Consider the following 24,183-nt stretch of genomic DNA (forward strand, 5'->3'; position numbering starts at 1 on the left):
GTAAGATTGACTTTAGACCTCACACCGTATGCCAAGGAAACAGACAATATTTAAAATGTCATTAAAACTTCTTTGTAATTAAACAACAATCACTTGTCTTTTTTTATAAGTTAAAGACGACCCTTTAAATATCAAACATGTTTTATTTCTTTTTTAAAAGACAGGAAATGAAAAAGTGGAGCACAGCTCCCATTGCTTACAAATGATACCACAGCTGATTGTGATGTTTCTATGGCAACTACAGATCCAAGTAATCCATTAAGAGATTAGTAAGAACACGTTGGGGTGAAAAGATGAAAGGGGATTAAAAAAAATCTTGAATTACACCTCAGTTCCTGATTGACTCACAGCGCCTCAATTCAAGAGCAGAACAACCAAAGAAGGCACAAAGAGTTCTGATTGGAGAGAAACCGAGTTCTGTGACGGTTCATTTTTTTCTTCACTCAACTTAAAAGTGATGAAAGATTGAATTCATAAATGAAAGTGAATAAAGTTCTTGGTTTAACGCTCTTTAGTTTCTCTCCTCCTCCACCGAACACAACAAAAACAACAGTAAACATGCAGAGCAGTAAAGCTAAAAGCATCTTTAAAAGACAATTATTAGAAATGTATGAAGGAGTATTAGGGCCACATTCAGAGTAAGTAGTAATACATTTACGAGAATAAACTAATAATAATCTACGAGATTAATGTCGTGGGCTTAATTTACGAGATTAAAGTTGTTACTTTAGTCTTTATTTATCAGCAGCCGTCCGTTCAAAAATGAGGAACGTGGAGCATCTTGTGAAGTTCTACATTAGAAAAGGTTTCCCATGTAATTGAATTTATTTATTTAATAGGGACAATGCCATTTTACATAGTTTCAATACATTCATGAAACTGATGTGCTGCATAAAGAGTATAAAGCTATTGCTAATTTCCAACTCCTGTCCCTAGTCAGGCAAGGAAATCCTTCCTTGTGTAGTCTGTAACACAGATTGACTGAGTTTGAACTCTCTGTGTAATGATCTGCTTTGAGGTCTGTAAATATCTGATTAGTAAAACTTAATCTTAATCTCTTCATTTTAATTTATTTTCTTTAACGTGGCTCTAATACTCCATTGTAGAAATGATCACAGGACAAAATAAAAATTATTATTTGGAAAGTATGTACCTCCCTCAAGAAGTAACACACTTAAAAACAAAGATGAACTACAGTAGAAAAACATACAAAAAAAAACTCCTCTTAAAGGAGCAGTGCGTCCACACTCACATCCCTGACTCGACACGTACCAGGGATCAATACAGTGTCAATAACTCTGCATTTTTTGAATCCATGAACCATGAGCACATGACACATTTCTGGCTCATCAGGATGCTGTGATCAAATGAGACCTCTCAGAAGATGATGTTTTTCTTTTAACTTTCATCATCCAGTCAATTCTGCTCGACTCTTTGCAGAACCATAGCTCGTCCTTCAGTGTAAATGATGCATTCAAACACATGTTGGGCTTTAGGTAACAACAGGGAAACACCTGCATAAAGAAGCCAGCAGTGTGTGGGAAATGTAGTCCGATCTGAAAGAGGTAAGAATACAACAATAACAACTACAACAACAAAGAAAGTCCCTACCATTCATACTAAGGTACAGGTTTACTGTGCTGTGTTGACGTGTGAAAATACAAACACATAGCACCTTGTTGTCCCTATAAGCTTGTTGCTCACAAACAGCCTCTCTGTCCGTCCTCCCGTCTTAAAGTCCCCTCACACTGGTCACATGAGGCTCTACTGTTGGTTCAAAAAATTCAGTCAAAAAGTACAAAAAAATGGTTTTAATGTCCTCACCAGTGAGAGAGGTTTGAGCCGAACAACAATACTGGCCAGCAGCATCTCTTCTCACTCCGAGTGATCAACAGTGCTGCAGTCACAGGGGGGCGTCGGCTGGAGGGAAAGTCTTAACGCTGACAGGCAGTAGGTGGGAAAAGATGACACATCCCAAGAAGATGAATCACTTGTGGTTATTTGGATGTTTTTGAGGCGGTCGTGAAGCAGCAGTAAAAACAGATGATGTAAAGCTTCTCTTCTTGTAGTGTCCCTGGACGGTCACTACAGATACAGAGGAGTCCCTTTGCTTGTCGTATAAATGCATGTTAAGGCTGCACAAGTCTTTCTGATATGGTTTGAAATTAAAGGACGAGGGTCAGATGGCCATGGGGTCTCTTCTGCTGAAGATGTAGTCCCACATGATGCCGTCTCCGGTGGGAAGATGGCTCGACGGCAAGAGGACCCGTGTGAACCAGTGACTGAGGAACACAAGAAGAAAAGAACCTGAATTTAAGCTAGAAGTAATAGTGGACATATTATGAATAAATCCACTTCTACAGTGTTTTTGAACATATATCTGGGTAACCTGAGTGTCTACTGACCAACAAAATGTGAAATAAATCATCCAGTTCTTTGTTTGTAGTCTTCATAAGTCTTACAACACAGAGAAAAATGCTCCGTTTCAAATTTTCTCTCTTTGTGACATCACAGGGGGATTCTGGTAAAAGAAATACCCTCTCCTCCTCTGGTATCTCCACCCATAGACTCCACCTCCAACCTAGACCGCCATTTTTATTCTCGCAATCGAAGGAGTGATGTCTACCGGGAATCATTACATTTAAAGAGACACACACACCAAAACGGAGCGTTCTGAGAGAGCTGGTTTATACAGGGTCACAAACCTCCTCTGGTGCTTGATTCATGTTATATTTTGACCAAAGCACAGCACAGATGTTTCATTTAGACCACAGGGGACTGTTTGAAAAGGGGTATAATATGTCCTCTTTAAATGTGATGTAGATTAAGTTTGAATAGACCTCACACAAAGCCATCTAAAATCCTGTGTTATCTTTGAACATAGTTTTCTCAGCGGTGGGGGAGTCTGCCATCGCTGGCTGGATTCATAACTGTACACAGGATTCACCTGAAACACTGCAGCATGTAATCCACAATAAATGATCTGCAATTCAAGAGTTGCCTCGTGGTTTCTGTTCACTCATTTTATAAGATCCAAACATTTTTGGTTGCTGATGCATAAAAAAAAACTCAGTTAGTTTGGCTGCACTGCAGAGTCTGACTGGTTCATCATATATTCATACGTACACTTATTTATGTTGTTTATTATTTCAAAGAAAGCAGTCTTCTGAGTAGCTTCGCATAGTGAGGCAAAACATCGGTCCCCATTTAAAGTAAGAGAGGATTCAAGCTCAGATTCACACTACATCTGCTGCTGTATTTGTAATAAGTGAATGTTTCCTTTCTAAAATCAGCATTGGCCTCACAGCTCGTATCAGTCAGGCTCCACAGCACTATGAACAAACACCTCAGTGACCACAGGTGTTGTCGAATCAACAGTGACTGACATTTTAAGGCTTGTTACTTTTTTAGACACTTGGACTCACCTTCCTTTTTCCACACCAAGCAGTATTTTCCAATTGTTCATGTTACCATGGTGATATGGATTTCTAAACATCTGCATCGGAACAGAAGAGACGTTAAGAGACAAAATGAAGCAGTTACAAAGTTGTTTATCTAAATAAATAAAAAATGCTGAGTTATCAAAGTTATTTAAGGTTAATGTCTTCATCATATGTGCTCTGCTCTTTAAAGCCGTGATGCATACAGAACATAGCTGTAGTCCTCCAAAGATAAAAGCAGTCCATTACTAACTCTTCACATGAGCGTGTATACCTTTCCCTGCTCCCTCAGTCTTCTGGTCTCTTTGTTGTTAATGTGGCGCTCCACGCTGGTCTCTCCTCTGCTGATAAGTATCATGTGCCACAGAGTGAGTCCTCCCAGAGCTACCGCCACCGAGCTGGAGGGGGAGGGGGGGGGGGGGCATTACAACCTGTCCGCATGACGGTATCAACCTACATCTGAGTTTAAATAAGCAAATAACACGCTGTGTGCTGATGTGTTCCTTACCTGGTCAGCACCCAGAGGAAGATGACGCTCTTATGGGCAGTGGTTTCAGTGTAGGCTTCAGTGGGTGGGGGGGTCTGATAGTATCTCTGAAGAGGACAGGACATAATCAGTCTTATGTAGTCACTCTGGTGCCTTAAAAAAACAAGTTATGTCACTTTCAGATCATATCAGAGATGTTTAGCTCACTGCTTCATGAGGTCGTTTGGTGGTAATGAGTGTTACATTCTGGATCCTGTACCAAGTGATGTGTTTTATTATTTCCTGTGTGCAGGCGACTTTAAACGTTTGAAACTACTTGGTTTTAGAGCCCTGGACTTGTTTATATACAAGCTGGTAAACAAACAACTCTGAGATAATGTAATCGAGGATCAGAGGAGATTGTATGAGGACAAAAAGCAAAGATCCTTTTACAAGTCTCCTGTTCCATTAGTCACTGGCCATCTGAGCTCCACTCGTTCTGTCTTACTACGCTTTGTCAGGTGTCACGGTACAAAACATTACATCTGACCTCAATCAAACTGGACTCTACTAGTGCCAATACACCAAACTCTATGGACAGAGTGAATAAATCCAGGTTCTTTACAAGTTAACTGGATCAATAAATGACTAACAAACAAACATAACAGATCACTTTCTTTGCAGGGTGACAGAAGTTCAGGTGTGATGGTGCACAGTAGGGCTCGACTGATATGAGGTTTTTTGGGTCCGATATGATTTCGATATTAAGGAGAAAAAAATCTGATATCGATATATCGGCCGATATCTTTTTTAGATTTATGTTTGACCTGTAGGGATATGATATATATGATAAAGATATACACATTGATTGTGTTGATCCCTCAAATGAAGTTATCAAACACTTGTTGAAAAGATTTATATTGAAGATGGTCACTCAACAGGAAGTAACTGCGCATGTATGTGCATCATCACTTGACCCTCTGAAGAGTGATGATGCTTGTTGTAATCCATATAGCGCCCTCTGCTGGTGAAAGAGAACTACTACTGTAATACAATGAAACTCAAATGAAATGCTTTTTAACTGGTGAATTAATCTCGTAATATCAAAATTAGCAGATACCGATAGTCCACTGGTTATATCGGCCGATATCATCGGCTGTCCGATGAATCGGTCGGGCTCTAGTGCAGCGTCACATCCCTGCTCACCTCTATGGCACTGTATGCTTCCAGAAACAAGTCCTTGCTGCTGACGCTGCAGTAGATGCAGCCCAGCGTCATGTACAGGCAGAAGGAGAAGAAGTAACGGTGGTTGAAATGACCAACACAGTTGTTCAACCAGGCTGGAGACATGTTCAGGTTAATGTGGATAACGATGACAATTTTAAAAAAACTACCAACACATGTCAAAACATTTTGAACAAAGTCAAAAGACAAATAGAACTTTTTCATTTTTCCATTTTGTTACTTTTCAGAAGGATACGACAGTGGTGGTCCATCTTCAACACGCACCTATAAATAAAATAAAAACACAGATAAATATATAAGACTGAAAAACAACGTACAAAGAAAAGTGTTTGATTTGCTCACGTGTTGCAGATGCTACAGTGGTGCGTCCTGGCTGGTTTTGGAGAGATGCATTTCTTGCAAATGGACACTGAGGGAATATTAATTTTGTCCTGAAAGACGCAGAGAAAATAACAGGATGTATTATTGTCAGTCTATTTCACATGTTATCTGGTGACAGTGACGCCTTGTTAATCTACAAACGCCAAAGAATATAACTGAAACAAATAATACCAAAGCTGTAGTAAAAAACGGACTATATTTTTAACTCTTTCTTCAGTTATTTGTTTCATCCTTTGAGGCAAATGCACCCAATCAAAGCACATCAGCTTAGAGAGCTTCTTCTTCTTACCACTGACAGGCTAAGATTGTTATCCACAGTGTCTGGAAACATTACAAAAACCCAGACAGAAAAAGGCTATCACATTGCTCTTTTAAAAGCTGCCAGACTCCATTGACAAAAACAGAAACTTCATTGGCTCTACTTTGATTGAGTGCATTTGCAATGAAAGATTACTTTGCTGCACATTCTGCTGCTGACTTAAAGGTCCAATAGTAAGATATCGACTGAATTAAATCATAAAGTGACCATACTATATCATCAGACATTAAGGAAACATTATGTGTTGAAGTGCTGGCTTTTTTTGACAACAATGCAGCAGCCAGTATGTCCTTCCAGTAAAGGAAGACGTGTTTAAGACACCCCCCACACGGTCGTTTTGGACGCCCTTCAGTTTACCAGGTATGAGAGCAGTTATCAGGTCAACAGGTGTTGCAGTGATGGAAGCAGGCAAGAGAAGTGGTTCAGATAGAAGTGATTGTACCCGACCTAAAAAGTCTCTGCATGTTTCTAATAAGCTCCACGAGCAGAAACGTGATCAAACTAGGATCAATGTTGGAGATGCTTTTGAAAAATGGAGAGAGGTTAGAACACAGAAAGGTTTACAGACCGATGCAGAGCTGGATAAACACTGAAGCTTCAGTGTCCACCACATGGTGACCTGTATGAACATAGACTGGAGGGAGGAGGGGGGGGTGGGGGGGCAGCTCTCTTCATTGTTTTGAATATGGACTGTAGTACCAATTTTAAACACTAGGTTTCAGAGCTACAAATTGCTCCTTTAAACGTGTAACAGTGTGAGATAATAGGGCCACGGTTTAAATACCAGAATATCCTCTTTAGGTACTTTTTTTTTTTTTTTTTTTTACCTTGTAGGACGCGAACAATACTACGATAACGATATTACACTCCTCTGGCTGAGCTGTACCTGAACATGCAAACTATAAATCTTGCTAAACGTAGAAGTATTTTTTTGTGATGTGGTTGATTTGGTACCCTGGGTGGGTGCCCTGGGGAGGTGGTGGTGGCCTTGTAGTAATGAAAGACCACCATGATGAGAAGCCAGTGGCCGCAGCAGAGGTGCCAGACGATCCAGTACACGGGGTAGGTGCTGAGGATCATGGGTATGACGAACAGGTAGACGATGACCACGACTGAGGTGGTCAACATTATAACCAGAGTGACAAATACCTAAGAGGAGGAGAAAGAGAGGGTGAGGAAATCAACGATGAAGATAGAAGAAGAAAAGCACCCAGAATAGAAATCAACAACTCACCACTCCAAACCAGCGGGTCACATTGTCCACAATCCAGTAGACGGGTTCAAACGCACAGTCCAGCAGAGTGTCCGAGTTAGTGAGGCTGTTGAAGTAAAGGGAGCGTAGCAGCAGTCTGCTGTAGGTCCACAGATCCAGACACCTGCCTCTGATCCACGGTTTGCTTTCCCCGCCTCGGCCTCCTCTGAGCGGACGGCACCAGCGCAGCGCTAGTCGCATGGCCCGGGAGAGCTGCCACCTCAAGCTGCTGCCCAAACGCATGCCAGCGCGGCCTCCTCTCCTACACACTCTGCCTTCAAGACACACGCAAACACACAGACACACACCCCAGCAGTTACAAACACAGGCAGCGAAAAACAGCAGCTCCTCGTAGCGTAACCTAATGACCTCCGAGGTTTCCATCGTCATTTCTGCGTCCTTGAGGAGAAGTCAAGAGTTTTGAAGACTTCTAGGGGAAAGTGAAAAGTGGACTACAAAGAGGACTGACGCGCAATGATACAAAAGCAGCAGCAGAACGCAGCACGAGGGGTTTCCCCTTCGAGAAAGCCCAAAACCTCTGGTTAGAACGTCGTCCGTTTGACAAATGTCCCTCATCGAAAAGAAGAAGAACAGGGTCTAACAGGTAATGAGCTGTGCCCATCAGTTCCTTTGAATAAACTCCTCTCGTTAATAATTCACAGCTAATCCAGATCTCCAGGCCAAAGCCCTCTGAGGTCCTTGCAGAGGAGATGCAGAGTGGTAACCTTATCAGAGGGAATGCAAACGGATGAATATCTTAAGAAGGAAATAAAGTGGCTACCTGATCCAGGGCATCATTTCATGAAAGTGAGCTTTGATTACACTGATAAGGCTTGTTCAGGTACTCCCTAATAGAGTGCCATTAATAATGAGAGATTCAGGACCTTCACCAGACAGTAACAGTAAGGCCTAACGACTGTCCGCACTTTCTTTACTATTTGTTGCTAATAAATTAGAACCAAAGTGATCCAAATAAACAAATGTGACTCATGTCCCATCTGTCGAGGTCTCACATGACTACACTGAGATAGGTTGACATTCGATCCTTAATTAAAGTTGCTTCAAGCTAAATAAATAATGGCCGTATACATTCCATATAATTAGTGAAATTACTCGTCACTGATGTACGGGAGCCCGCGATCACCCAAAAAATTAAAATAAATTAAACTATTACTTCCATCAGTCTGCAGCTTTTTATGATCATTTAGTCTGTGAAGGTTATGTATAACTAAGAAACCCGTCATACTTGAGATGCTAATGACAGATGATAGCGCTGGCCAATTGATCAAGTTTCAGTTTCATGTACGATGTTGTTTTCCCACGATCATAAAAACAACATGATCTAGATGATTCCTGTGCCACATGCCGTGTTGTGCTCGTTTTTTCTCCACAGGTTTTGTCACGTGTGGTCAACGTTTCAGTGTTTGTAGTTTATATTTTGACACCAAGAGTTCATCACCACTACCTCAAAAACATTGTTTATTTGTATTTATTGTTATCATATATATTTACATTGTTTCACTTTTTAATGTATTGCTTGTTTTTCAAAGTGTTCAGTGTGTTTAAGGTCAATAAATGGATGTGATCCAGAAGTTTTAAAATCATGTTTTATAATCTTGATCTCCATATCGATCAAAATGATCATGATTATGATTTCTTACATAATTCAAATCAGTTTAACTCGATCCTGTTTGACTTTCTTCTTTAAAAATGACTGAATGATCTCTCAGTTGTAAAGATGCACCAGTTGAACATTGATATCAGCTGATAAAGTTGTTGACAAACAACGACCACGGGCAAATAATGTGGCGTGCAGCGCTGTCAGTAACTGATGTTTATCTGTTGTTTAGAATTCCTTTACACATTTTCTTTTGCTTTATTTAATGGCAGAAAATGTCTTCCATACGAATGAGACCTTTCACCTCTAGTCAATATTTGACTTTTATGATTAACCAGCAGGTCATGTTTGCTGGATTTCATCATGACAAACATCAGAGAGAACGCTATTCTTCAGGAGAAACAGAGCTAACTTAATAACTTGAAGAAGGTTGATGCTGAATGAATTTTCATACAATTAGGATGCAATGATTTAAGTCGTTATCATATAGGGTAGTGTCAGAAAGAGAAAATAATTTAAGAATCATCTCTGCTTGTGGCACAGGGAGGCTGTATGCTGGGTAAAAAAAGAGCGTTAAATGCTAATTGAGTTTCTATGTTCAGTACCTGACAGAAAGAACACGAGAGAGTGACACAAAGCCGGGCACAACAGTCTCTATGGCAACCAGCTGCCCTAAATCTGGTCTTTAAAGACACAGAGATCACTTCCCGCCCTGTGTGTCCCTCTGTAATAAGCTTTGCTTCGTCCTGCTGTCTCTGCCTTTCTGAGAAAGAAAAGGAAGAAGATGCATCTGCAGAAACCTCTTGTTCATCGTCCACAGTATGAGCATGTCCTGCTTTGTTTAAAAGACAATTGACTATCTATTGTCTTAATGATAAGACTAACAGACACTCCTGCAGTGTTTGAGAAACTGTATTGACGTTTCACTATTTTCTAACATTTGATCAATTTGATCACGTCATGCGAGCAGAGAACTGTCATCATGATAATATCTGTCTCTCCATACTGTAATCTGTTCTGCACATGTTACATTTACAAATGATCCCTGCACTCATGTTCACTTCATTTGTCTGTCTACTCACCGTTATATTGTATAGTTTCTGCTTATAATATGTCTACACTCATGCACTTTAACTTATGTCAATACTGTCCATTTACAACTCTGTTTTTGTACATTTAATTTAATCTTCATATTTAAGACTAGTAATGTTAAGTTAAATCCTGCTTGTATATATTCACATTCTTAGTTTTGATATTTTTAGTGCTTATTTACTTTGTATTTAATATTATATTGTGTTTAGATTTGCTAATATTGTGTTTTTTACTCATATTGTGTGTTTGGATAACCTGCTGCTGTAACGCCACAATTACCCAGTTTGGGATCAATAAAGTCATTCTATTCTATTCTATCATCAATGGTTAAATGTAGACAAAACATCTGCAGATTAAACTGATTATGACAATAATTGTAGCATGGAACCCAAATATTATTATACTACTACTTTAAAACTATGTACTTTCCAGTGTTAAAGGTAATATTTACAGTGTATGGTTAAAGGCCAAATTACATTGAAATGATGATGTTCTGAACCTAGAGCTCTACCTGAGGGACATAAACACACATTCATTCAAAATGATTATTTGTATCTATAAAACATCTATGGAACATTAAACCATCATCCAGTTTCCCTGTTTAGAACAAAATGATAAGAATTGAGACAAAAACATCTTCATTGGATTGTTTTGTATTTTCAGTATTTGTTGTGTCTTTGCTCTTTGTTTGAATATGGGCTGAAGATTTAATTATACAACTGAGATGAAAAACAACAAATGTCCTTGATAGGACAGTTCTTACTGTATCTGTTTGCCCACTAAGAATCTAGACTTGTTAACCAGTAGATAAGATCATCCTTTCAATTAGCTACAATATGTCATGCTCGAATCCAAGCTAGCTAGCTGTCTCCAGCCACCTTTAGCCCGCCCGTGTTAACACTTGTTTTAAAGTAAGACAGGACACCTACACGGTCCAAACTTCACATTGACATACTGTACCTGGTCAGGTGAATGAGGCGGAGAAGCCTGAAGCACTACGGTCAAGTCATGGTAAGGCTAATGTGTTAGCTAGCAACCGAGGGCTCCAGACCTACAGCATGAACGGCGGCGCACACGAAGATCCTCTATTAAACAGAAGGTTCACGCTGTAGTAGCAACCAAACACGAATCCCCCTCAACTACTATGACGGCTGTCATAAATTAAATATATCAGTGTTATTGCTGATTTGAACAGTGTATGGTTCTACCATGGTTATGTTACTTTAGTTTATTTTATCAAAGTAGCCCGTCAGCCAGAAAACTGTAAATTTCTTTACGGGAGTTCGGTGCTTGGAAAATAATTTCAAAGTGGGATCTCTTCTCTTTCTTCCTCTAGCCCCAATGTGTTCTGGGAAATGAAGTTTAATTTAGCTACAACAATTTAATGAAACATCTCTCAGTTTACGCTTTCGTTGCAACAATTGGTAAAACAACCAAATATTATCCATTCATAAGAGCTTTCCTACAGTATAAACAATAAATAGTTAACTGAGCAACAACCAGAAGCAACAACCAGCTCTTTCCCGAAACTGTGCTCGTAACCAGGAAGTGTTCAAGTGTCATATGATTGTAGAAAAATGGCTGCGGTGCAGTGGTAAGATGCTCCTTTCTCAATATGAAAAAAACTATTTCATCTACTGGAAACTGTTCGATCTTGTTTGTATTAATAAAATGCGGAGTTGAGAATGTACATGTAGAGCTGGTTCGTGTCAGCGTCTTAAAGAAAGGTCAACTTCTCTTACAGTTTTGTTTTTGCAGGAGTTATATGCATGATCAAGTGTTGTGATGGTCTTATTCAAAGGCCCCTGTTGGCTGTGTTACTGTTGTAGACCAACAAAACCTATGGGACAGTGTCAAAGTTGGTTCAGTGATTTTGAAGCACTGTCATTTCCCAATGTGAGAATGTCTTACATTTGATGCTAGACCTGTTTTCTTCAGGTTTTTGCAGTGCAAGCCAAAATGCATTTACCTCAATCACTTTGGGAATGTGTCATTGCTTAATGTAATGGTTGCTCTGTTGTATCTCTGTCATGAGCTGACCTTTGCCTCCTATGATGAAAGCTACATGTCCTCTGTCACCACAGCCTTTTATTTTTGTGCTCAAGGCAACAACACAGATCCTGGTTGGACTTCCAAAAACAAAATCAAATATTCAACATATGTTGTGTTAGCATCACTTGTAGTACTAGGTGTAAACTGATGTTGTGATTCAGTGTTGAACTGAATCTTTAATGGACGTAGTGAACCTCATCTTGTCTCCTGTCTGTGTTTTGTGTAACAAGGCGTTCCTGCATGCGCAACTATGAGGCAGAGCTGCAGAGATGTCGACCTGAAGGTGCTCTGGTCGAGTTTGGAGACTATCACCCCCTCAAACCCATCATGGTAGACTATCTGCTGTTATCCTCAGTATAGTTAAACCCAATCTTTATGTTAAGTGACAGAAACTGAAGTGGAACACTGCATGTTGTCAATGCATTATTAAATAGTTTCTTGCATTAATAAGGCAGCTTTTATATCTGTTACTAACGACTCTGATGGTCCACTCTGCTGTCCTCTCAGGTGACAGACACAAAGACCCGGCGCGGGGCTCGTAAAGGCAGCACCTCCTCGTCCTCCTCGTCTTCCTCCTGCGCGCCTGCAGATCCCCTCAGCTCCATGCTGGACGGGACCGACCCCCTCTCGATGTTTGCTGCAGCCTCGGCCACTGAGGCCCCCGTCATGTCACACAGCGCCTCCACAGGGGTCAGTTCACACCACACACAGAACCATTCCTATTTAGAGATATGCTGTTGTGTTCACTGAGACGTGAAGAGAAGATGACGGCAAAACTATTTTTAAGGATTTTTTTTTTTTTGCCTTCAGGACCTTGGGAGGAAGAGGAAGGAGAAGGATGAAGAGGCGGTGGGACACGACTTTGAGTCCTGGTCAACAAAACGAGGAGAGATCTTGGCAAGGTTCACCACCACTGAGAAACTCTCAATAGTGAGTCAGCCTTTTACTAGAAGTATCTTTAAACAGTCTGTGTTTGCACTTACAAAAAACTAATTCTAATTTATTTTTCTCCATAGAATCTTTTCATGGGTTCTGATAGAGGTAAGACCAGTTTTTATTTAATCTTAATATCTTTGATAAATTACTGCTATCATATAAGTACTATCTGTTCAATACCATACAGCTATATGTTTGCCATTAGAAATAAAACATTAACACTGATGTCAGTATATTGACACTAAGACGTTTAAAGTCCTCATGAAACAGAAACTTAGAGAGTATCTCACTGCTGTGTGACGTGTTTCCAACTGAAACAGGATAGAACCAATCACAAGACAGAAGGCGGGATAAATGAACATTTCACACAGGAACGCTGAATTTAGACCGGGAATATGTTGAAATGTTATTGGAAGGATGACCCCATGAGATGCACCAATCTCGTTTTACACAAATGAAAAGACAAAAATGAACATTACATAGAAAACATTACAAGACGTTAACATTCACACATACACAGAGCCCTCCCTCACCCACCTAGAGATGCAGATATACCTGCAGTAGTTATAATGAATAGAGATACACAGGCCCACATTCATATAGAAACAATTTATACATTTTACATTGAGCATATCAATCCACGTATCAGCATCAGCAGAACTAAAAACAGGAGCAAGCTGTTTGAAGATAAGAGAGGAGAGCTGAGTGAATCGGACAGATTGTTCCAGTCTGAGGGAGCTTTAAACTGAAAAGTAGATTGTCCAATTTCTTTATGTATTTTTCATTTCATGGGGACTTTAATACTAATGATTTGAATTTGAAAGGGGTGGCATTTAGTATAGAACCTACAGGGAATGATTTTTTTGACAGTTCTTTTTACATATATGTCTCTTATTAGTCTTTCTTATCCCATCATTAGTGAGGTCTTCAGGAAACGTTGTAAACAGACATGGTTGCAAACAAATCAGATTTTTTTTTTTAAACCTTGTTGTGCTGCGCAAAAGCTTAAAACAAATTTCCCCTAAGTAACAAAAAAGTTTGTATTTATTTGTAGTATTTGAACCATGTTAACAGCTAACAAAGTACTCCTGATGTCACTGCAGGTAAAGCTCCGAGTCCAGGATCGTCAGCTGTTTCAGAGAAAGTTCGAACTCGCCTGGAGGAGCTGGATGATCTTGAGGAAGTATGTTCTGGTGCATCTTTCACACATGGGAGCAGGTGTTATATACTGTATGTGTGTCCCGGTGTAGTAAAGGCTCAGTTGTTGAATAATGACTTGCAGGTTTAAATAATTCAACTTTTCAATCATGTGCACTCCTGATTCTGACAGACTTGAATTAAAGTGTGTGAGACAAACACTAAGAAAATGTCAACCTTCATTGTCAGTAAAATAAACTGAAGCATGAAGAGATTTTGTTTTTCATAAACATCATTTGACTCATCATCAGTAATAACTTCTTTGTCTGTGTTTCTGTGTTCAGGGTTCCCAGAGAGAGCTGCTGAACCTCTCCCAGCAGGATTACGCCAACCGCATCGAGGAGCTGAACCAGTCCCTGAAGGAGGCCTGGGCCTCCGACCAGAAAGTCAAAGCCCTGAAGATCGTTATCCAGGTAACCGTGCTGTTAAAAAAAAAACGCTCTACCTCTAAATAATGAGGGAGAAAGTCTCGTCCTAACCAGTAGTGCTGATCTGTGATCTTTGATTTGTATTCCAGTGCTCCAAGCTTCTGTCAGACACCTCAGTGATCCAGTTCTACCCCAGCAAGTTTGTTCTCATCACTGACATCCTGGACACTTTTGGTGCGTGTAGAAGCCGTGTTTCTTTCAGTTCAGTAAAGAAAAATCTCTTTTCTGATTGTACTCTTTCTGTTTTTTGTAGGCCGGCTGGTGTACGATAGAATCTGGACCATGTGCTCGGACCCGAGACCCTTACCAGGTACAGATGGGATGTTAGTTTTACGATATCCAGTCTATTATTGTTTTGATCAATAGCATTAAGATCTTCTAGTTGTCCAAAAGGTAATGTTATATCTGCTCGGTGTCCTCCTGCTGCAGAGTCGTTCACAGTGGACGATGTCAACGACACCGCCAAGGAGACCTGCCTCAACTGGTTCTTCAAGATCGCCTCCATCAGAGAGCTTCTGCCCAGGCTGTATCCTTTATAAGCATCATAGTGAATGTTGTCTTTGTGACAATATGCATCATAAAAGACTCTTTGACTCCTGAACTCTGTTGACAGATATGTCGAAGCTGCCATTCTGAAGTGCAACCGCTTCCTGAACAAATCGTACGTACTGTCAGTTCCCCTCATCACTTATACTTACATATGCTGCCTTTGTTTAATTTAAATCCCTTAGTATCACTCAATCTCTTCTTTGAATGAATTGAATTGCATATATTTGTTACATTGGACCCACCAACTTTTCCTTTCTGCATAATAGTTGTTTTTCTCATTCCTTCTTCCTTCTTATTATTATTTGCTTTTAGCTCTTTTATTTTCTTACATCTTTTTAAATCTTTGGTCCTCTTGGTCTCAGCCTGTGTTGTTGGGTTCTTGTCCTGCCTGGGTTCTTATGATGGTCGGGTTATATATGTCTGTTGGGTATGTTGCTATATGGGTTATATCTGTTGGATTGTCTATTATTATTTGGAGTATTTTGCATTTGTTGTGTTCTTGCTGTTGTTTATTTTCTTCTGTGTTTGGGTTAGTTTGCTTTGCTCTTGTTTTTGCCTTTACTGTTTGTCGAAGCACTTTGTAAACCTGTGTTTTTAAAGGTGCTATATAAATAAAGTTATTATTATTATTATCATTCAGACTATGAACAGGTTTTCTCTTTGTCCCGCGTAGTGGTATTCCGGAGACACTCCCTCGGCTGACGGCCATGATCAGAGGAATCGGAGACCCACTGGTGGCAGCGTACACCAGAGCGTACCTCTGCAGGGTGAGACAAGCTCTCTTCTCACCATTTATCCTCAGTCGTTATTCGCTGTCTTCTTGAAGCGTCTCCTGTTTCTGAGACAATTCTCCACTGGTGGTAAAACTGCCTGTTTTTAATGTTTTGAGAAATGTGTGACGACTACATTTCACTACGTTAAAGTTTATCCTCGTTTTGTTTGGCTCAAACAGTAAAGTATCCTTTGTGTGTTAGCGGAAATGCCCTTTGTTTATACAGTTTATTCTAGCATAATCACCGATCACTGGAAGGGTCATCAGCTACAGAGCAGGTTAAAGTCACTTTTTCAATTTCTCGTTAGAAGTCAATAAAACAGCAACAGAAATGATACAAAGAGACACAAAACAACTGCAAAGATAGTGGAAAAACATCTACAAAAACACAAACAAACACAATAAGAAGTTAAATAAGTACTAAGAGGCTCATGAAAATTACAATGATACGCAGAACATGAGTAGCTCAGTCTGTAGGGACTAAGTTTGGGAACCATAGGGTCGCCTGCTCAAGTCCCGGTGCAGACCAAAATGTGGAAGTTGGTCTTGTAGCTGGAGATGTGTCAGAGCACTCCCCGAGTACTGCCGAGGGGCCCTTGAGGAAGGCATCAAACCCCCAACAGCTCTTGTGCACTCCCTGCTTAGCGGTGTGTGTAGCAGCCCCACTCTGACATCTCTCCACTGATGTCCACAGGTCCTGTTTGTGCATGTGTGTGATTCAGGTCTGTGTGTGTGAGAAACATGTCTCTCAATTAAGTATGTAAAATAAAAATAAAATAAATAAAGGTGTCTGAATAAACTAGTAGCTCTGCTGAAGTCACTTGTTGCCTAAGTTAACCGTGTTCTCTCCCATCAGGTGGGCATGGAGGTCGCCCCCCAGCTGAAAGACAGCCTGAACCGCAACTTCTTCGACCTGCTGGGGACCTTCCGGCAGGTCAGCGGGGAGAGCGTGCAGAACCAGCTGGTCCAGCAGAGGGTGGAGGTGCCCGAGTACTTGACGCTTTATTCCCCCGCCATCAACTGGATCCTGCAGTGCATCGCCTACAGAGCTCCAGAGGCAAGCGCTCACACACACACATTACACTTCATACATTATTTTTTTACATCTTCTTAAACGGAGAGATGATGAATAATTGCAGAACTTGGCAACTTCCCAAAAAAAAAAAAAACAGCATTTTGTGTTTTCCGTTAAAGGTTTTGCTGACAGAAATGATGGAGCGATGCAAGAAGCTGGGCAACAAGTGAGTGGTTTCAATCATGAGGGAAATATTGTTGATTCTTGATGGTTAAAGACGAGGTGCAACAAAAGATCCACGTCTAAATGTTCCTCAGGAGAGAAATACTACTTCATCATTTATTTTAATTTTATTTGAATCAGAGACAGTGGAGAAAATAAAACTAGCCTCAGAAGAGAAATTATGCTTTGTGTCAGATTTAGCTTAACTAGCTCATTTTCATCTCGTCGTCCCAATTTATGTAGTGGATTGGTCCCCAACACCTTCTGACAGATGCAAGATAAATCTCAGGAGTCTTAAGTAGGAACAGGAAAGGAAAGCTCGGGGGGGAAAAAAACTAAATTACAATTTTATTTAGGAAAGACATTTGCTTATCTAAATCACTTCTTAATATCTGAAAAAGTCAGAACAATTGGGAAGCTGTTTATGAAATTGCAGATTATGGACACAGAAAGTCTTACTAGGTTAATATAATACTCAGAAATGTATGACTGTTTTACAAATCTTTCAGTCAGTGTCAGTGACCTTTGAAAACAAAAGATCTGGCATGTCCCTGTTTCCCATAGTGCCTTGCTGCTGAATTCAGTCATGAGGGCGTTCAGGCCGGAGTTTGTTGCAGCGAGAGCCACCGACTTCATCAGTATGATCAAAGACTGCGACGAGGCTGGATTCCCAAAGGTCAGAGATTGATAGTGATTTTCATGTGTGAGGTTTTTGAATCTGGAGTTTTTATTCCACTATAAATTAAAGCATTGTTTAAATCTGCATGACGTGTGACTGGAGGCTTGTTTGTTGTCTCCTCTCCAGCATCTGCTGTTCGGGTCACTGGGTCGCAGTCTGGCTTGTGCCGACCCTCCAGAATCGGAGAGACTGACGATCCTGAACGAAGCCTGGAAAGTGGTCACTAAAGTCCGCAGTCCTCAGGTGACTGAGCCAATGATGCTGCTCACACGTTCATGAAGATATTCAAGCTAGGCTGTTTACATAACTGTTTGTGGTTTTTAAGGATTACATCAACTGTGCTGAGATCTGGGTGGAGTTCACCTGCCGACACTTCACAGTGAGTAAAACACACAGGAGAAGGAAGAAGTCGGGTTGGGGCACTTTTTTTTAATGAAATGAGATTAAAAGTCTGCATCATGTTCTTCCCTTCCTGTTAGAAACGTGAGGTCAACACCGTCCTGGCTGACATCATCAAACACTTGACCCCTGACCGGGCGTTTGAGGACGCTTATCCTCAGGTCAGCAGCTCATTGGTTCCCTCAGGATCATGAAACACCATCCTCATCCTGCTGTCCGCCCTGCAGTGACTGTGTTTGTGTTCTGTTTCTATGCGCAGCTGCAGTCAGTGATCAGGAAGATCCTCACCTACTTCAACGACTTCTCCGTCCTCTTCTCCATGGTGAGCAACTCCCACTAAAAGATGATTAAGCTTTTCACGGTCTGACTTTTATTGTTCCCTAATGTTGCCAAACTGTTTTTGTGTTGCAGGAGCGTTTCTTACCTTTTTTAGACATGTTCCAGAAAGACAGCGTGAGGGTGGAGGTCTGCAGATCCATCATGGAGGTCTTCATCAAGTGAGACACAATGAGAGAATTATCCACAGCTGTGAAACCGTCGCTCAAACCTTTTTAAATCAAGTCTCACGGTTATGTAATGAAATTGCCTCCATGTGCTTGTTTGGTCTCCTGCAGACACCAGATGGAGCCCACCAGAGACCCCGTCATCCTCAATGCCATGTTGCACATCTGCAAGACCATGCACGACTCTGTCAAGTAGGGCTTTTGATTGTGTTTGTCTGTTCTGTGCATATGATCACTTTCATATCTGCACTTTGGTAAAAAAAATGTATCTCGTCATGGTTTTATTTTGTATTTTTTTTACTTTGACTTGACGTCAGTGATTTTATGAATTCATTTGTTTATAGAGATTGTCAGCGTGGACAGATGTTTCTCCTCACAGCTGCCAGCCCTCAGTCAGTGTGACCTGTCTGCTCTCTGTGTTTCAGCGCTCTCACTCTGGAGGACGAGAAAAGATCTTTGGCTGTGCTGATCATCGGCTTCATCCGCATGGTGAGACTCCTTTTTAGTCAGTGATTTCAAAATAAGACCAGCACTTTAACACTGCAGCCAGGTCACGCCTACACATTCACACACTCTTGGTTGCTATGTAAAGTGGCCATCAGTATTAACCATCCCATTCCCAAGGACACATCACACATGTGGCTGCAGGAGCTGGGGATTGAACCCACAACCAACCAACTCTACCAACTGAGCCACATATCACATATATAATAATGTACTTTGTATAGTCTACAAATCCCATGATTCAACCAAACCCTGCTGTGTAGTGTTGGTAACTGATCATTTTAAATTAGAGAGGCCTCAGGTGAGGCGCAGGTTTAACTAAATTTAGCTTAAAGCAGACGCCCCGTATCCAGAGGCTACGGCCTCTTACACAGTCTTTACTCTGATCCTGACACTGTTGAGTGCATGTAATCCACCAATATCTCACCTCAGCCTCAGCCTCCGTTTTCAGATTTGGTTTGTAAGTGTCCTCCTCCTTACTTATTTGGAACTAGATCAAAGTTATTCCTAAGCTTCTTATTTCACTGAAACCTCCCTTAATAAGAACAGAAGAAGATTTCCTCAGTCAAGTGGGAATAGTCTTCATGTCTGGGACTACTTTCAGCTGGGGATGAATACACATTTGCTTCTCTTCTAAGTAGTGAATGTTGGATTCACTAAATAAACAACTTCAGAATCAGAATCAAGTTTTATTGCCAAGTACATTTACACATACAAGGAATTTGACTTGGTGTTTTGGTGCTAAACGATTAACAGGGAAATAAAGCAGAACTAGCAACAACTTAAATAATACAGAATAAGAAGCTATTACAATAAATAAAATAGAATAAAAAAATGTAACATTAAAAGTATAAAAAAAACAACAACTTGGTGCTTCAAGAAGTAATTACGTAAAGCATTGTCCATCCACATGTGGTTCATGTGTGAGTTTTTTAGTTCATGTAATTTGATAGAATGGTTTTTTTTTTGACCGAGTCTACAGATCATTCTTAACTTTCCCACGTTAATGTGACCCCTGTAACCACTCTCTTATGATAAAAAAAGTGATGTGCAGTTCCAGTAAATTGTGTAAAAAGCACTCATTGGGTAAGAGGAGCTCTGTTTTCTTACCTCTTACATTCTTTCTTTTTGTGTTTTAGGTTTCTTTCGGCCGTGACTTTGAGCAGCAGCTGAGTTTCTGTGTGGAGGCCAGAGCCACCTTCTGTAACCTGGAGTCAGTGCTGGTGCAGCTCATTCATGTCAGTAACAATCTGTTTGTGTGTGATTTGTTCTCTTTCTGTGTTAACTTGTGTGTGTGGTATTCATGCTGAATGCTCACCTTGCTGTTTCCAGACGGTGAACCAGTTGGCCATGGAGACGAGTCGGGTGATGAAAGGGAGTCACTCCCGCAAAACCGCCGCCTTTGTCAGGGTGAGTGGAAATGCAAAGCTTCTGATCCCTGCAGGCCACCGTACTCTCCTAAAGGAAGAGGTTTCAGCAGTGCAGAGGGAAGAGGGAAATATATAGAGGGAAATGACCTCGCATTCAGAGAAACCAATCGTTGCTCTTTAATTCATTTTTTTCATTTTTTATGCAGGCGTGTGCTGCGTACAGCTTCATCACCATCCCGTCTCTCAGCAGCATCTTCAGTCGCCTCAGCCTCTACCTGCTGTCCGGCCAGGTCGCACTCGCCAACCAGTGTCTCTCTCAGGGTAAGAAGCTGCTTTTTTTAAACATTAACACTAGGGGTCAAATGGGGTCAAAGATGAGATTACAATGCTTATTTTTACACAATTTATTTTGCTCTCTCATTCCTTTTTCCTCATTTTTTTTCTTCTAATCTTCCTTCTCTTTCTCCACCATTTTTCATCCCCCACTCGTCCCTCTTTTTACTCCCTGACCTTCCTTTCTCCTACCCTCTCATTTTCCTATCTTTCTTATCGCCATCCCACATTTAACTTGTTGCCTTCCTTTCCCCCTCCTTTTTCCTTTCCTCCATTTTTTTCCCACATCTATAGCGGATGCTTTCCTCAAAGCAGCGGTCGGTATTCTCCCGGAGGTTCCTCGCTCCATCAGTGTGGAGGGAAAACTTCGTTCTTCCGAGAGCTTCCTGCTAGACTTCATCAACAACTTTCTGTCTACACTGCTGGTCGTTCCGGTAAGATCCACCTCTCCTCTCTCTTCTGGTATGGGGGACAGAGTCAAACGGGGATGAAGTACAGAACCATTAGCATAAGTGTTGAAATGTGTGTGTTTGTGTTTGCAGGACCATCCTGAGCATGGCGTACTCTACCTGGTCCGAGGTCTGCTCAACATGGTCCAGGATTACACCTGGGAGGACAGCAGCGACGCCAAGGTGCGCGTCTACGTCAGTGCTCTGCCGCTGCTGGCCGCCATGAGCCAGGAAGCCTACCTCTACTCCATCCCTAAAGGTATATGAAAGACACAGAAATACACTCTACTCCATCACTAAAGGTATATGCACATACAGAAATACACTCTACTCCATCACTAAAGGTATATGCACATACAGAAATACACTCTACTCCATCACTAAAGGTATATGCACATACAGAAATACACTCTACTCCATCACTAAAGGTATATGCACACACAGAAATACACTCTACTCCATCACTAAAGGTATATGCACACACAGAAATACACTCTACTCCATCACTAAAGGTATATGCACATACAGAAATACACTCTACTCCATCACTAAAGGTATATGAAAGACACAGAAAGACACTCTACTCCATCACTAAAGGTATATGAAAGACACAGAAAGACACTCTACTCCATCACTAAAGGTATATGCACACACAGAAAGACACTCTACTCCATCACTAAACTGTATATGAAAGACACTGATGATGAATGAACATTTGAAGTTCATTTTCTGTCTGAAAACTAAATCTAGGTGAACAGAATGTTACACCTTCTTAATGGGTTTACTGATGGTTAGTTTCTGAACCAACCAGGTTTAAGTTTTGCAGAACAGGAGGCTTCACTTCTCATATTTTTTTCAACTTGTAGAGATTCATAGAGAGTTTTTTTATATGAGCCTAAAGTAACCTTTTCTCATCCTTCCTGGTCTCAGTTGACTCCAACGAGACCCTTTATGGAGGTGATCCCAAGTTTCTATCAGAGATCAACAAGCTGTGTGAGACTCTCATCGGACAGATCCTGGACCACATGAAGGCCCTCGGTCGAGATGAGGTGATGCAGGTGTTTTTATTTACTAACATTTGAATTGTATTTTAGCTCTCAAAAAAAAGTCACCTCTGTTAACGTTGAAGCAGCTGTTGTTCCAGATTTAGAGTTTCCCTCTTTAGATAAATCATATATCTGATTCTATTATGCTGCATTCAAGTACAGGTGGAAAAGTCCAGCATTGCTTCACTCCGGTCATTAATAGCATTGCTTTGACTTGGTGTTTTCTCATTGCAGCAGAGCACACGGCGTCAAGGCGCTCTGGCCTTCTCCCTGTTCGGCGTCCTGCTCGCTCACGGTGATCTGAGGAACAACAAGCTGAGCCAGCTGTCCGTCAACCTGTGGAATCTGGGCCACAAACATGGATACTGTGAGACGCGGGTCTCAGTGAGTTCACACAGAGGCACACATACACTCACCTTAGAGAGATGTTGAAGTGTTTCTCAAGCAGCTCTGCCCATAACTCTTTAAATGTTTCCTGATTCCTCTCACTGTTTGTAAAAACACCAGTAAACGTGCTTCCTGTGAAAGCAACCTTAGTGACTTCCTGTTTTCTCTCGCTGCTCCAGGTCCGGACTCTGGAGTACATCAAGCACCAGGCTCAGCAGCCCGACATGAATCACCTGACAGAGACGGTCCAGAGGCTGGCGCTGCAGTCCCGCACCTGAGTGTAAACCTCGACAGCGTTTGTGAAATGTTTGTGCAACAAGTGCATACAAGTCAAAGCATCACAAAAGAAAAAGAATGCCTTAATGTATTATGTATATATAATGAATTATTCTGATAGGACAGTGTGTGAACATCTGAAGAGATGTGAGTTGTTAAAAAATAAGAACCATATTGCTTCTCAAAGACTGATCTGCTCTTTTGCCAAAATTCCTTTTTTTGTGATTTACAAGCCTTTGAAAAACAACTAATGAAAGCTCCTGTGAGCAGTTTTATCTGGGTATGAAACAGACTATAACTGGTATTGAGGCCTCTTCATGATGAACAAAAGCCAACAAGACCATCAGCAACCAGATGGATAATTTCTATAAAACGAATTGAAATGCTTGTCACCATTGCTGAGGGGTCGTTGTCAGACAAAGTGAGTTACAGCATACTGCAGAAACAAACTTTGTTTAGATTTTCCTAAGCAAAGATTTGCAGCGAGTTATAAGATTGACTTTAAAAAAAAACAGCTGGATGAGATTTTTCATCAGGAAACACATGTACAAGAAGAAAATCATCAAGAGATAAAAGGTACTGCCTTGTCCAAAATGAATGCAAGGAGAAAGTTCTCACTAGTTTTGTTCATTACTCCTGTTTATTGTCAATATTTCACACATTAAATAAAAGTAAGTAGCAAAACCCTTCAATGGATCATCCAATAGTTAAGAGGGTGCAAAGATACAATCAGGACATGATTCTGGATGATTTCTGGACTTAAGTAACATCTGGTGTCACAGTCTAACATCTTAATATATCCCGTCTGTTCTCTACAATGCTCTGTAACGTAGTGTTGTGAATACAGTTAACATAGCATTATTGTTGAAGTATCATTTTCTTAACATGCTGAATTTGTAGAAATAAACGTTCTGCTTTGTATTTAATACCAATCATGAGTTTGGGGTTTGTTTTTCTTACATTTTTATTTAATTAATAAAACATGAACATGACAGCATTATCAGGTGTTTTCAGACTGCAGGAACTTCTTCATAGTTTTAGGAACCACTGGAAACCCCGCCCCCCCCTTTTTTTTATTAATTCCTCACCGGACTATTTTAGTTCCTATAAGCCCGTCTAGAGGAACTTTTTTAGCTTCAGAGTAGGTACCATAGCAGTATGAATGCAAACAGAAAAAAAGTCCCCATAGGTGTTTTTGTAACAAAGTGCTGGGGTCTTTTTGAAGAGAAACTATCCACTACTGTGTACAGAGT

The 24,183-nt window shown here is 40.8% G+C and overlaps 2 protein-coding genes across 3 annotated transcripts; one reads left to right on the forward strand and one right to left on the reverse strand.

The window, feature by feature from the left end:
• Window positions 1-123: 123 nt before the first annotated feature.
• Window positions 124-10,905, reverse strand: zdhhc16b (zinc finger DHHC-type palmitoyltransferase 16b). 2 transcript variants are annotated; one of them, XM_061028260.1, is made up of 10 exons: window positions 10,774-10,905; window positions 7,086-7,378; window positions 6,806-7,000; window positions 5,494-5,582; window positions 5,387-5,415; window positions 5,113-5,246; window positions 3,949-4,034; window positions 3,715-3,838; window positions 3,426-3,496; window positions 124-2,282 (listed from the first exon to the last, which is right to left on the reverse strand). In XM_061028260.1, the coding sequence occupies exons 2-10, from the start codon at window positions 7,344-7,346 to the stop codon at window positions 2,180-2,182; spliced, it is 1,092 nt and encodes a 363-aa protein (XP_060884243.1). In that variant the 5' UTR covers window positions 7,347-7,378; window positions 10,774-10,905; the 3' UTR covers window positions 124-2,179. The 2 variants fall into 2 exon arrangements, with proteins under 2 accessions (XP_060884243.1, XP_060884244.1); XM_061028261.1 differs by having other exon boundaries at window positions 7,086-7,374; window positions 10,774-10,893.
• A 346-nt stretch (window positions 10,906-11,251) lies between these two features.
• On the forward strand, window positions 11,252-23,862 carry vps35l (VPS35 endosomal protein sorting factor like). The gene is made up of 30 exons (XM_061028962.1): window positions 11,252-11,407; window positions 12,096-12,195; window positions 12,373-12,555; window positions 12,676-12,795; window positions 12,882-12,906; window positions 13,905-13,984; window positions 14,283-14,411; window positions 14,516-14,600; window positions 14,680-14,736; window positions 14,856-14,952; window positions 15,040-15,087; window positions 15,649-15,742; window positions 16,604-16,804; window positions 16,942-16,988; window positions 17,549-17,660; window positions 17,790-17,906; window positions 17,989-18,042; window positions 18,143-18,223; window positions 18,322-18,384; window positions 18,474-18,559; window positions 18,677-18,757; window positions 18,991-19,054; window positions 20,209-20,307; window positions 20,402-20,479; window positions 20,646-20,760; window positions 21,067-21,206; window positions 21,315-21,480; window positions 22,152-22,270; window positions 22,502-22,651; window positions 22,834-23,862. Exons 1-30 carry the CDS (start codon window positions 11,391-11,393, stop codon window positions 22,930-22,932), a joined length of 2,907 nt encoding a protein of 968 aa, XP_060884945.1. The 5' UTR covers window positions 11,252-11,390; the 3' UTR covers window positions 22,933-23,862.
• The last annotated feature ends 321 nt before the right edge of the window (window positions 23,863-24,183 follow it).

Source organism: Labrus mixtus, chromosome 21, assembly GCF_963584025.1.
Source record: "Labrus mixtus chromosome 21, fLabMix1.1, whole genome shotgun sequence".
NCBI classification, from domain to species: domain Eukaryota; kingdom Metazoa; phylum Chordata; class Actinopteri; order Labriformes; family Labridae; genus Labrus; species Labrus mixtus.